This window comes from Passer montanus, unplaced genomic scaffold (genome assembly GCF_014805655.1).
Source record: "Passer montanus isolate IOZ18808 unplaced genomic scaffold, ASM1480565v1 scaffold21, whole genome shotgun sequence".
Classification (NCBI taxonomy): Eukaryota; Metazoa; Chordata; class Aves; order Passeriformes; family Passeridae; genus Passer; species Passer montanus.
The window spans coordinates 405130-417601 of record NW_024366703.1 but is presented as its reverse complement, the minus strand read 5'-3'; the positions used below and the strand labels follow the sequence as shown (position 1 = coordinate 417601).

General features: G+C 53.2%; 1 protein-coding gene across 1 annotated transcript in view; it reads left to right on the top strand.

Annotated features, from left to right (window-relative positions):
* The window catches only part of PSD (pleckstrin and Sec7 domain containing), a 37994-nt gene that overhangs the window by 8386 nt on the left and 17136 nt on the right, over positions 1-12472 (top strand). Inside the window, exons 5-7 of the mRNA XM_039708765.1 lie at positions 2626-3069; positions 11139-11333; positions 11841-11921. Of these exons, the coding sequence (XP_039564699.1) occupies positions 2626-3069; positions 11139-11333; positions 11841-11921 (720 nt within the window). The remainder of the gene's footprint in view (positions 1-2625; positions 3070-11138; positions 11334-11840; positions 11922-12472) is intronic.

Below are 12472 nucleotides of genomic sequence, written 5' to 3'. Positions count from 1 at the left end.
CCTGCAGCTCTTGTGGGTGAGCAGGGGACAGACAGCATGACAGCGTGATGTGTCAGGGGAGTGTAGACAGTCAGGGGAGACTGCAGTGCCTGTGGTCAGAGCCTAAGCATGGGACAGAGGGAGGACACTGAGCCCTAAGAGCAGGCTGCTGCCACGCTGCAGGAGTAGTGCAAAGGAGCCTGGAGGGACTGCAAGGAGCTGCTGAGACAGGACTGTACAAGAGCTTTGTTGAGAGAGGAATAAAGCTATGGTCTGCTGGACAGTGCTGAACAGTCTCACTTTCTTTGAACTGAGCTGGGACCCTCACACAGTAATGTGTCTGTGCAGACTGGAGCAGCCTGGAGCTGGAGGAGTGGGGCATGGCTGAGTTAGGGGTCTGGAGGATCACATTTAGCAGAGACTTATAACCACTGAGGGCCAGAGGAGAGATTTTCCCCTCCTCTTCCCCCCTGCCGAGGATGGCATGTCTCTGCAGCACCATGTGTCTGCAGCACGCAGAGTGGGGTGAGCCCCTTCCCCTCCATCAGCCATCAGACACATCAGAAACCCAGTTGCTCAGATCCCATACCTAGAGCCCTGCCTGAGGTGCTGTTGGCTCCTGGATCCGCTTCCCTTCCATGTCTGCCTGGCCCTCTCCTAAGGAAGGCTCACTGCCTCTCCTGCACTAGCTCAACGCTGGAAACTTATTTGCTTTCCTGCTGCCTTGTCTCCCTTGCACAGATGCTTGATTACAGCTTCTGCATCTCCTCCTCTCCCCTGCTCCTCTCAGCTGGGTTTGTCTGGCTTAGTCTCAGTGCAGTGATCCTTTCTAGGGGACCAGGGCAGAGGATGGAGGAGCTGGGCAGTGCAGCAGGGGCTAATGGAGCATCTGGGTCTGAGCAGGCAGTATTGCTCCCCTGCTGCTGTGGCTACATCCCTGAACTGAATGGCTTTGTACTTGATATTTTGGGGTGAAAACATTGTTTCCAGAGCTTGGATGGTATGGACAAAACCAGCCATGGTTTTTCTGTGGCTTGGTGGCAATATACTTGATCACAAAAATGAGCCCACCTACCTCTCCTGGAAACAAGATACCTTCCAATCTGCTGGTATTGTCTTCCCTGGCACAGTTTTCACCCTCCTCATGGATTCAAGGTGCAAAATGATCCACAGCATTAGCTTGGTTTAATCACATGAGGCTGGGCAGGAAGGATGGAGAATGCACATTTGCATCTGTAAAGCACATCTGCAGATATTAAAGAGGTCTCTTCTGCCTTGTCCTCACCAAAAGCCACTTCAGAAGTGACTGCTCCTGGGGCTCCTACAGGAATTGTAAGTGTCACATGGTGCTGCACAGCCAGGGAAACACTGGTGGATGGGTGAGAACAGCCTGCACCCTGCCTTTCTTACCTGTGTCTGGCTCCACTGCACTCCCCTTGAAACCAGCTGGCACTCTGGGGGAGTCAAGCTGCCAGCTCTTGGCCTACTGAAGTAATTGGGGTGAGATTTTTGAGTGGCACATGAAGGCTAATGAATGAAAATAATTTGGTGTGTGTTACAGCAACGCATCTTCTGAGCCCTCTGTAGGAAGCTGTTTGTTCATAACAAATGTTATGACAGGCTGGAGCAGTTCCTCTCCTTTAATCAGAGGAGAGAGTGGCATAAGAAGTGCTTTTCTGCTGCTTTAATAAAATGATAGCAGATTATGAGTAAAGTAGGCTTTTAGGGCTGTGTTTGTGCTTGTACTGCTGAAGCACTGATGTTCCCTGGGTTGGAAACATCCGTGTTGCCACATGCCTAGGTAGGTGGGCAGGCTCTACTTCACCTCATTTACAGGACAAAACACTCAGGGCTTCAGGGTTTAGAAACTTCTGTGTTGAACAGGACCCAGACCAGCACTGGAGACAGGCTGGGCCTTTCTGTGGGGCTGATCTCTGACAAGATGGTGAGCTAGAACCAATCATGGCCTCCAGGGCATGGGTGAGCTCAGATCCCCAAGCCCAGAGATGGGTGTGAGGCTCCCTCTGTGCTGCCTGGGGAAACCTGGAGCTCAGTATCACTGTGTGCTCGGTCACACATGTCTCCTGGGACTCAACATCACCTTGTGGAAACAGCCAGCAGACCTTGCAGGTGAGTGTTGGTCATGCCCTGAGCACAGTACTCAGTGACCACAGGGCAGTGTTCATGGAGGACGCTGCCATGCTGTCCTGATCAGCTTGAGGAAGAGCCTTCTTGGTGATAGAAGGTTCATGAAGGCTCATGAAAAATTCAGCCACTTCCAGATTTGGTTGGAAATTGAGCTGAACCACATCCTGCTTCTAGTACTTGAGCCCTTTATTGGATCTTAGCTCAAGTCAAGTGATTGGGAGCAGTAGCCATCTCATAAGCTTCTTATGAGGATGAGCCACTAAAGGAACAAAAGTCTGTGGTGCATTAAAGGAGAAGCATATGTCTGGAGGGAGGCCAGCCCAGTCCTGCTTCCCATGGTCTTGGGCAGGCGAGGCATTTCCTTGGTGGTCTACAGATGTTCAGAAGAGATTTCTTACCCTTCTCAGTTTCCTTCTGAAGCAGTGTGTGGGCTTTTGTTTTGGGGTTTTGATCCCTTGCTGTTCAATGATCAGTTCTTCTCACTTTCTTTCCCTCTAGGATCATGGACCGAGACACACAGGGTATGCTCAAGTCTCCAGTGCCCTTCCTTCTAGGGCACAGCCTCTCCAAGGATGGCATGGACTCTTTCAGCAAGCATTTTGAGACCATCATGGAGTCCCACCGAGCCAAAGGCACATCTTACACCAGCCTGGACTCCATTGACATCCTTTCTTCCCCAGCCCGTACCCATGGGACCTTTTTCACTTTTGACCTCCCAACCCTCACCCCAGAAATACAGGGAAAAATCCGAGACAGCGCCAAGGTGATCGAGGAGAGCTTTGCTCCTCTGGCTCACTTAGAGCCAGACTCTGGGACCAGTTCAGCCACAGATGCCCCCTGGACAGAGAGGGAGGAGGAACAGGGGAGACGAAGGAAGGGCACTCGGCACAGCCCTTGCCACTCAGAGGACAGCTTTGGCACTCCCTTGGCCTCCAACACGAGGTGAGTGACCCAAGTTGCTTGCTGTCCAGCTGGGCCAATAACGCTTGATGTGGAATCTGATGCTATGAGTTCTGGTTTGCAGCCAGAGCCTAACTTGTGTTGCTGGGGAAGGGTCAGGACTGCATGTGCTAGATTTTCTAGGCAGTGGCTGATCAGGCCAGTGATCACCATGGTGTTGTGGTAGGTGTGTTGATGGGAGCACAACTCCTTTTCATCTTTGCCAGCTTCGTAGGTACTGGACTGTGAGGTTTCCTTCAGCCAATCAAGCAGGGAATGCCAGAACTTCAATCCTGTGGTGGTTTTCATTGCAAGGCAGTTCAGTATCTGTGATGGTATGGGAAGAGGCCAGTCTGAAGTTGACTACCAGTAGAAATTTGACAATGTTTTCATACTGTGGACTTCGTTCCTTGCCATCTGCACTGCAGACACTTGTTTCTTAAAGGCAGGAGCCCCATGGTCTTGTGCCTGTTGTTCTGGCTTCCTGAACCTACTCAGGTTTTTTTTGGGTTTTTTTTTTTTTTGGTTTTTTGTTGTTGTTGTTGTTGTTGTTAGAAGATGGAGGGATGAGCATCCTGAAACTCTCATCCACTTTCCAGCCTTTGGTCTTTCCCATACCAAACCTATGTCACTTCTAGTCTGTGCCATCTCTGTAGGCTCAGCTTGGGGTGGCCAGGTGGAGATCTAAGCTCTGTGTCTTTTCTGGTGTCTGCAGTCAAGAGAGGAGAGTGAGGTATTGCATCAGCTCTGTGGCCCTTGGGTCAGTGCAAGGGCCTTTTGGGGCAGAGAGGAGCTGGGTTAGGCCTTCCCTACCATTGGGACACTGAAGCCAGAGCCATGGTAGCACAGAGGCCTGACAAAATTTGTGCAGTAAAACTGGTCATGTCTGGGAGGCACATGGCAGGGAAGGGTGACTGTATCCAGCCATGATCAGTGCTCTCTGCAGGAAGAATTGGCTTCCTATTGCTGTGCCAAGGCAAGGGACTGAAACACAGCACCCTGGGGAAACCAAAAGGACAGTATCTGACTAACTGTCCATGGGATGCCATTGAACCACAGCACGGCAATGCAGGGGCACAGGCACATGCAGGGTGCAGAGACACAGCTGGCAGCAGGAGCAGCAATGAGGTGGCTTAACAGAGATTATTCCTCACTGGTTTATAGTCAGTGGAGCACAGAGCATGCTGGCAGTGCCGAGGACACTGCGGCGCTGTTCTCCCCTCCTAGCTCAGGTTTCAGAGCAGTGCTGGCCTGCAACACAGGCCATGGAGGAATGTTGTGTATCCCTCAAGCTGCCCTAGATCTTTTCTGAGTCTCTTGTCATCTCCTCTCCTGGCAGGAGTACCTCTGATTTGGTGACAGAGGAGCACAGGGGAAATGCAGCTGCAGTCCCCACTGTGCTCCCTGGCCTGGGGACCCCGAGGCCTGGGCTTCCCATAGCACCATAACTGCCAGCCTCACCTTCTGTCACACATGCATGCACAGTCCCAAGCAACCTCCTTTCCCTGCTTAGAAACTATTCCCTTGGTTATCAGTAGGTCTCTGCACAGCACTTTTTTTGTCCAGCTCAGACCCTGTTTCTTGCCCATGTCCTGGACTGTTCTGATCTGCAGCAGGTGAGCAGGTGCCCTGGTTCCAGTGGTGGCCTGGAACAGAGACTGCAGGAAAGACAGTGAGAAAGGAGGTGTGGAGGAGCAGGGCCCTGCTGCAGGCCCCCAGCAGGGAGCAGTCCAGCTCTTTGCTCCCCAGCACAGAGTGAGCCTCCCCTCACAGTCCCACAGGCAACGGGGGACAGAGAGGCAGGTGTGGTTGGAATATGCCATCTATTGCAGTGGAAAGGAGTGGAGACTGGGGCTGGGAGCAGGAACTGGACTGGGAAGCAGTGAAGGCATGTGGGACCAGGGTCTGAGACAGCCCATCATGTGCAGGATCAGTCCTCAGGAGGCAGAGCTTTGGTGTGACTGGTGATGATCACCAGTGGGTCTAGGCCTGCATGTGCTGCCCTGTGGCTATCCTCCTTGTGTCCCCAAAAGCTTTGCTGCTAACTGTTGCAATAGTTGAGGTCGGGATCTGGGTCAGAGACAGCCTCACAGCCTGTGACGTCCCACCTCCCTCAGTGGCAGGAATGGCCAATCAGTGATGCCCCTGCATTGCTGGGGACATGTGGTGACCCCGCAGCCAGTGGCCTTGGGTCATGCAGCCTTGTTCTTTATGCCAAGGCTCTGGTGTACCTCAGCACATAATAGTTAAGACCATGTTGTTATCTTGACCTTGTATGTGGGAAGTATGTCTAAGTGCAGACCTACAGAGGCCTCCCCTGGGATGCCTGCACCTACTCCAGCAGGCTAAATTGAAAGGGATGGAGCAGAGACTGAACCCCCACTCTGCCCTTCCCACAGCAGGGCACCCAACAGTGACATCTCCAGCATAGGCTCTCTGAGTGGGTTACCACCTGATTTGGGCAGGAGGTGAAAGTGTGCAGGTCCCTTGCTCTCACTGGGCAGAGAGCTGCAGTTAAAGCAGGTTGTCCCTGTGGCTATGACAGATCACTGCACAGCATGTGTGGAGGCAGAGCTCCCCAGGGCTAGGGAGTCCTTCGGACCCAGAGAAGCCAGCCAGGGACAGATGTAGTGCTGGCAAGATGGTGGGCAGCCTTGGGAGATTACAGGGAGATTACTTCAGTGGCGACAGCCACTGCAACTGCAGGTCCAAATTGCAGGACTTGGCCAAGCTGCTGGTGCAAGCAGGTGTCCAGAGGTCACTTGGCTTGCCCAGTCCTATACATGTAGGCACTGTGGGCTGTGGGGCATCACCCCCAGAGGAATGTAAATGGGCAATCTGCGCCTCTCTGGGGATGCAAGACCGCTGTAATCCGCCCGGCTTCCCTGCAAGCCCACTCTTCTGCAGCCAGCCTTGGGCTCGGGCACAGTCGTGCCAGTCCCTGAGGTTTATCCGCGGGGGGAAGAGACGTGGCTCGTCCCCGAGCGAGTCAGGCTCTGCTGGGACCTCATCGGGGCTTGCCTGCGGTGGGACAGAAAGAAGGGCAGGCGGGAGAGGCAACATCAGAGGTGGGGCTGCGAACGGTAGGTGGAAATGGCCAGAGAGCACGGCGAGGGCAGCGCGCCCGGAGCCTCGCTAGAGGGAGAGCTGAGCGCTGGAGCTGCGGCGGTGTGGGAGGAGCGGGAGCCCGCGGGCTGGCAGCCGCCCCGGGCGGGGGGTGCGCCGGCAGCCGAGCCGCGTCCCTGCCGGAGCGCCGCTGCTGGCGTGTGCTGCAGCCCGGGCCTGCCAGCCAGCTCCGCTGCCTTTCTTTATAAGGCTCCTTTTGTTACTGCAGCGCCCGGGGAGCCGCTGCCCCTCCCCTGCCAGGGCCAGCGCAGGTCTCGCAGCTGACCTGAGCTCCCAGGTAGCGCTGGGCAAACTGGTGAGGATGCCGTGAAGGCTCTGCCCGGTTTGGGGCCCCGTGGGGTGGATTCGGGGTGTGATGCAGGAGACTGAGGCTGAGAGTTGAGCAGAGGAAGGCGGACCTTGAAGAAAGGATGAAGATAGGCTAAGGGAGGTATGGGGTGGGCTGGGGTGACAGCACAGTAGGGAGACAAGGCCTGGGTGCAGGAAGAAGAGGTCTCCCCACAGGCATTGGCACAGCAAGAAATAAAGGACAAACCTGGGGGGAATTTTCCCCTATGCAAGCTATGTCAAGCCATGAAGAGCAGTAGAAGCAGGACATAGAACACATCAGACCACCATGGCATAAATGACAGTAGATCCCAGGGATGGCAGGTCTGCCTGCAGAGGCATGAGCAACAGCACATACCTGTGGGATACAACCCCACGTGTCAGGCATTAATTCCAGCTCTCAGATCTGACTCAGAGGCCCTAGGCTGGTCTTGGCCCAAGGGTCCAAGACACCCAGGTTTTCCTGTGCTGACTCTATGGCATCTGTGTCTTTGAAGGAGAAGACCACCCTCCATTCAGCAGGTGAGTAACTGGATATTTAAGGCTGGCACCAGAAATTGTTTGGTGGGATTTTAGTGTCAGTCCCTGTCCTCTACAGGAGCAGTTGTGTCCCTCACAAGAAGAACTGGTGGGATGGGGTGATGGAGGACTAATAAACATCTCCAGAGATTGCTGGTGCTGCAGGGGAGGTTCTGGAAGTCTGCAGAGAAAAAAGACTGAGGGGCACAGCTGCCCAAAGTTCAATCCTATCTGGATCTGTCAGCAGTAACACTGGTGGGTGCTGCTGTGGCTGGGTGATTGTTGGACTCCAGAGCTGCCAGACAGCACAACCAGCCGTGCCTGTGGTTGGAGGCTGGTCTAGCTGACCTTCAAGTGTCCTCCCAGCCCTAACTTCAATTCTGTGAGGAATGAACTGGCCCAGATTTTTGCTGTCATAAATCAAAGTCATTCCACTGAGACCGATGGAGGGAGCTGCGTTTATTTAGCTCAGCCAAAGATCCGGTCTGGTACATTCTTAGCAGCAACATTAAGCAGGCTTGGTTTGCTTGGCAGAGGCAATCTAGCTGTGCACATGGGCCTTCCAGAATTGAGGGGAAGTGCTACTTTGCCCCATGACCTGTCCCTTGTGGATTTGCACCAGGCTCCTTACTATGGTTTAGGATGAAACCAGCTTCATGTGGGGAGAAAGAGGTGCTTGAATTGTGTTTAAAGGTCTGGAGTTTCCTGCAGCAGGTGTCTTGCCTGGAGCTGTGTCAGGACGAACCTGGACAGCTCAGGAGCTCAGCTGAGCACACCCCAGCTCCTGGGGAACAGGTTGTTGCTGCAGGAAGTGTCCCACCATGCAGATGTGTCTCAGCTGGCATCTGGGAGGTCGAGGTCAGCCCCTTGGGCCTGGCTTTGCAGAACTAGTGCCTTCTTGCTGCTCCACATCCCAGAGAGAATATTTCTTCCTGGTTGCTGGAAAACCAAGTGAACATGGTGCCAAGTAAGCTTGGTTGATGGTGGCAAGGTGGAGAGGATGCCAGGACTCCTGCAGTGACACTCTGCATTGCAGCCAAGGAAGGTGCTGTGCTCTCTGCTTCTGGGCTCCAGGCAGTTGGCTAGAGGAGGAATATTGAGAGCAGATGATCCGGCTCCAGGAAAGGAGTGTTTGGCCCTGAGAAGGAACATCTGGGCCCTGGAGAACCATCTGACCTGGAAGAAGCAGTGTGTTTGGTACGGTGGCCCTGATCAGGACCATGATTCTGCAGCAGCTTTCCAAGGCAGGGAGCACAAGTCCTTCTGCTGAGCTCGGGTGGGAAGTGGTCAGTGAAGAGCCTGTGTCGCAGGGTGAGCCCTGAGCCCTGTGCTGGATGACATGCCTTCCTTGCAGAGACCCCCAGATGTGCCTCACTGCAGCACTCTGGGCTCTAGGAAACACCTCTGAGGTGACAGGGGGACCTGTGCTCCCAGTGACATAAGTGGTGGCAGCAGGGAGAGGGATGAGCTAGCACTCACACTGTGTCTGCTCAGGAGTGACATTTAATGCACACTGAGGATACTTGCACAATATCAAATTTAATCTTTATTCCTTAAGTGTGTATTTAATGTAAAAAAAATATTATCTCAGTGTTTCTTCAAGCCAAACTAAAATGTCACTTTACTAAACACACCAAAAAAGCCTTACCCTGAAACCTGCAATTAGCTCATTGGCGAGGAAATTAGCATAACCTCAATTACCTCAGACATGGACACGTCTCTTGCTCTGCTCTCTATTTGCTTGAGAATTGGGCTCTTGTTTTTCTGTCTTTAAGCTGCATGTTCTCCAAGGCAATTGTGGCTTTGAGTGGTGGCAGACAGGTACCACAAAGGGGGCATACTGAGCCCACAGAGGCTGACTGGCCATATTTAACTGCATGAGAGTGGCTTGAGTGCTAGAAAAAAACCCATTTCACGGCATAGTTGAATAGTGCCTCATCCTGAGAGCAAGGTTATGCTTTGCTGTAAAACACCAAATCAGTGCTGGAACTTGGTGAATGAGAAGCAGCAAATTCCACTGGTAGAGCTACTTTGAGACTCAAGGTTTGAGATCCCTGCATGCCCATTGCAAGAAGCAAGGCAGGGACTGTAGTGACAGGTTGGGACCCTGCAGGAAGATACAGGTATTGAAGGACAAGAGAGATTTTTTAAGTGGCCCCATACTTGGGTGCTCAGCATGAGGTACAAAGCTGAGGACCATAGATTAGGAAGAGAGGTCACAGGGGGAGATTTGGAGCTCTAGGTTTGTCTCTGGATGCTCCAGGAGCTGGCCATGTGATAACAGATAAAGATTTTAGCAAAAAAACACAGTCACCACAATGCATGGCTACCTGGATGCTCCAGGAGCTGGCCATATCTTTATCTGTTATCTGTGATAACAGGTAAAGATTTTAGCAAAAAAACACAGTCACCACAATGCATGGCTAGCAGGTGCCAGCTGCTGGGATGGATTAATGTCTTCTGCCTCTGGGAATCAAAGAGCCTGTGACCTCTGTCCTTGGCTGAGCTCACAGTGACTGCTGCCACACAAGGAGCTGAAGTGGGGCCAGGAGAGTGCCCAGCACTGGCCCAGCAGCAGCCAGCCTGTTGTGCTGTCGGGCACCCCTCAGAGCAGCTGTGACCGTGCCAGACAGTGAAGGCACAGTCAGGCACCAGGGCCCATAGCAGCACCTTTGGATGTGGCTGTTTTGGGAGAAGAGCTTTTAGGCAGGTGGGAGATTTGTCCACAGTATGGGGTGTGCTCATGGTGCAGACAGTGATGCTGGAAGCTGCCTGCCCAGCTCCCCAGAGCTGGAGTCAGATCTGGTGAGCTCAGGGTGACATTGTCACCAGTCTTGTGGCTGCTTCCACCAGGGTGCATTGGAGTGATGGATAGTCTCCCTGGGGAGGACTGGAGCCAAGTGAGCACATATCTGGCTTGGCCACCCACCACAATCACCCCCTGGTACCACTGAGTTCAGCAGAGGTCTGAGCAAAGCACATCTCTCCAAGGACTTGCACCATGGAAGTGTCTGACCCACAGGTTTGAGTGCAGAGCAGCATCTCCTGCTGCATGCTGGCTGGGGGTGACAGGAAGGTGGAGAGGATGGCACCTGAGAGCCCCCGAGGCGTGAGGCAGCCTGCCAGTGTTGTGCAGGGCTCCCCTGGGACGGGCAGTGCTGAGCAGGAGGAGGCTCATCCTTGAAAAAAGCAAGCCTCAAGGAGATTGGCCTGGGTAATTGGCTCAGGAGAGCAGGCCTCTTAAAACTCAATTAGAGACTTTTAAAAATAAATCAGACTGGAACATTGTAAGAGCTGCCAGAAAATTTGGGCGAGGTCAGAGTTGCTTAACATTTGTTGTTGATTAGATTCAACCAGCTTTTGGTTGGGATAACTTCTGCACAGCTGAGTCAGATTGCTGTGGGGGCCAAGCCAAGAGTGTCTCCTAACATGGCCATTTAAGGCGTGGTGGGCTGAGAGCTGATGGGCAGCCTGGAGAAGACTGCACTCCACTCTGAGCTGGGAGGCCAGGGGGGTTTTCCTTCCTCCTCATGTTCTCTGCCTCATCTCTGCCATCTGTGTAGTGCTTTGAAATCAGTGGGTGGGCAAAGGTGAATGAAGGAATTGGAGTTGTTTTGTCTTGGATAGAAACTGCACTTGAGAGCAGCACGAGGAGTTTGTCCAGATTAAAAAATGAGTACAGAGCTGTAGGACAGCATGTGATGTTGCACATGTTTCTGCTCCAAGTCTCTGCTACAGCTGAGCTTGGCAGAGCCTAAGCCCACACATACAGTTTCACAGGTTCAAAGTGGGGGACTTTGGAGTAGTTGTCCTTTCCTTCCACATCCAGGAAAGGACATGAATGTTGTTTGAGTGCCTTGGTCCAGTCAGTCACTGGTGCTGTCCCATCGCCCTGCCCCTCCTCCCAAACCTGCATTCCTATACCTTCCCTTAGCTCCCTTAGCTGACCCCAGAGTGTCTCTGACCAGTGCAGTTCATCCTGGGTCCCAGCAGTGAGTAGCTAGTCTCCAAAGCAGGGTGAGGAACATGCATTTCCTGAGAAGCTGAACAAGGAGGGGATCTGTAGGCAGGCTAACGTGGAGTGTCCCTTCCCATTGCAGCGACCGCCCCCAGAGCCAGCTGGTTTCAGACTCAGAGTCAGAGATGGACAGTGTGGAGCAGCTGGCCCTGGGCAGCACGGACACCCTTTCCAATGGACACAAGGCTGACCTGGAGGCTGCCAAACGCCTGGCCAAGAGGCTCTACAACCTGGATGGCTTTAAAAAAGCAGATGTGGCTCGCCACCTGGGAAAGAAGTACGTGTGGGTATTGGGAAGGAATATTCCATTCTGCAAGGAGCTCACTTGCAGGGCACCTGCAGCTGCTGCCCTTGTGGGTCACCAGGCTGGCAAGGAACTGCTGGCAGGACCAAAAACCCACTCCTCACCACTGGTACGTTTGTACCAGGTCTTCCCTCTAAAGGTCTTAAAACCTAGGAGACATCCAGATTTTCGTACCTTCCTACCATGACTGCATCTTGGATGCTTCAGTAAAGTGTTGGGGCATGGGGAGGGCTAACTGACCTCTCGTGGGCCCTTCCCTCTATAGCTTCTCCATTTTCTCTTATGTGCCCCATATTCCCAGTGAATTTGTGGGTGACTTCTCTGAGTTTCATAGGAACATGGGATGTCTCTGTCCTTGGCATGCTTCGTGCAACCCTGGGGAGCTCCCAGCCTCCTGGAATCCACCCAACCCTTGTGTGCCTCTGGCTGTCCCCACAGCCTGGTCAATTCCATTCTCACTCTCCCCCTTTTCTATTCCAGCAACGAGTTCAGCAGGATGGTGGCAGGGGAATATCTGAAGTTCTTCGTGTTCACAGGGATGAGTCTGGATCAGGCTCTCAGGTCAGAACTGTGTGTGTACATGTGTGTGTGTGGTGGCCACCAGGGTGGGGTCCCAACAGACTGTGCCCTCTGCAGCTCTGCAACCAAACAGAGATCTGCAGGAGCAAGCAGACCCCATGACTGCCACCAGTCTTACCTCTTAAATAGGAGAGGGTGATTTCCAAGATGGTCTTTCAGCCATGCAACCAAGAAAAAACACTCCTGGTCTTGGCAGGAACTCAATGGTCAGTTCAGTTGAATGACAGTTTAGTTCACCTAGGCTTGACTTTCCAGGCCTTGAACTCAAATCCTTCTGTTGTTACACCTACCTCCTTTCCCAGTGTAGCTCCTGGGACTGGTTGTAGGTCTCTGCGATGTGCCAGCAGGATGTGGTGCTGTGGACTTGGAGGAGAGTCCCACAACGGGTTTGGAGGGAGGGAAGTTTGTGCAAAACAAGGCTTCATCCAGCACACAGGAAGATCTTGAAACCCAAAAACACAGCTCCATTCCTGCACAGGGCGAGTTGAAGAAACTGCAGTGGGCTTCATGTGCGACCAACCCTGCTGCTGCTT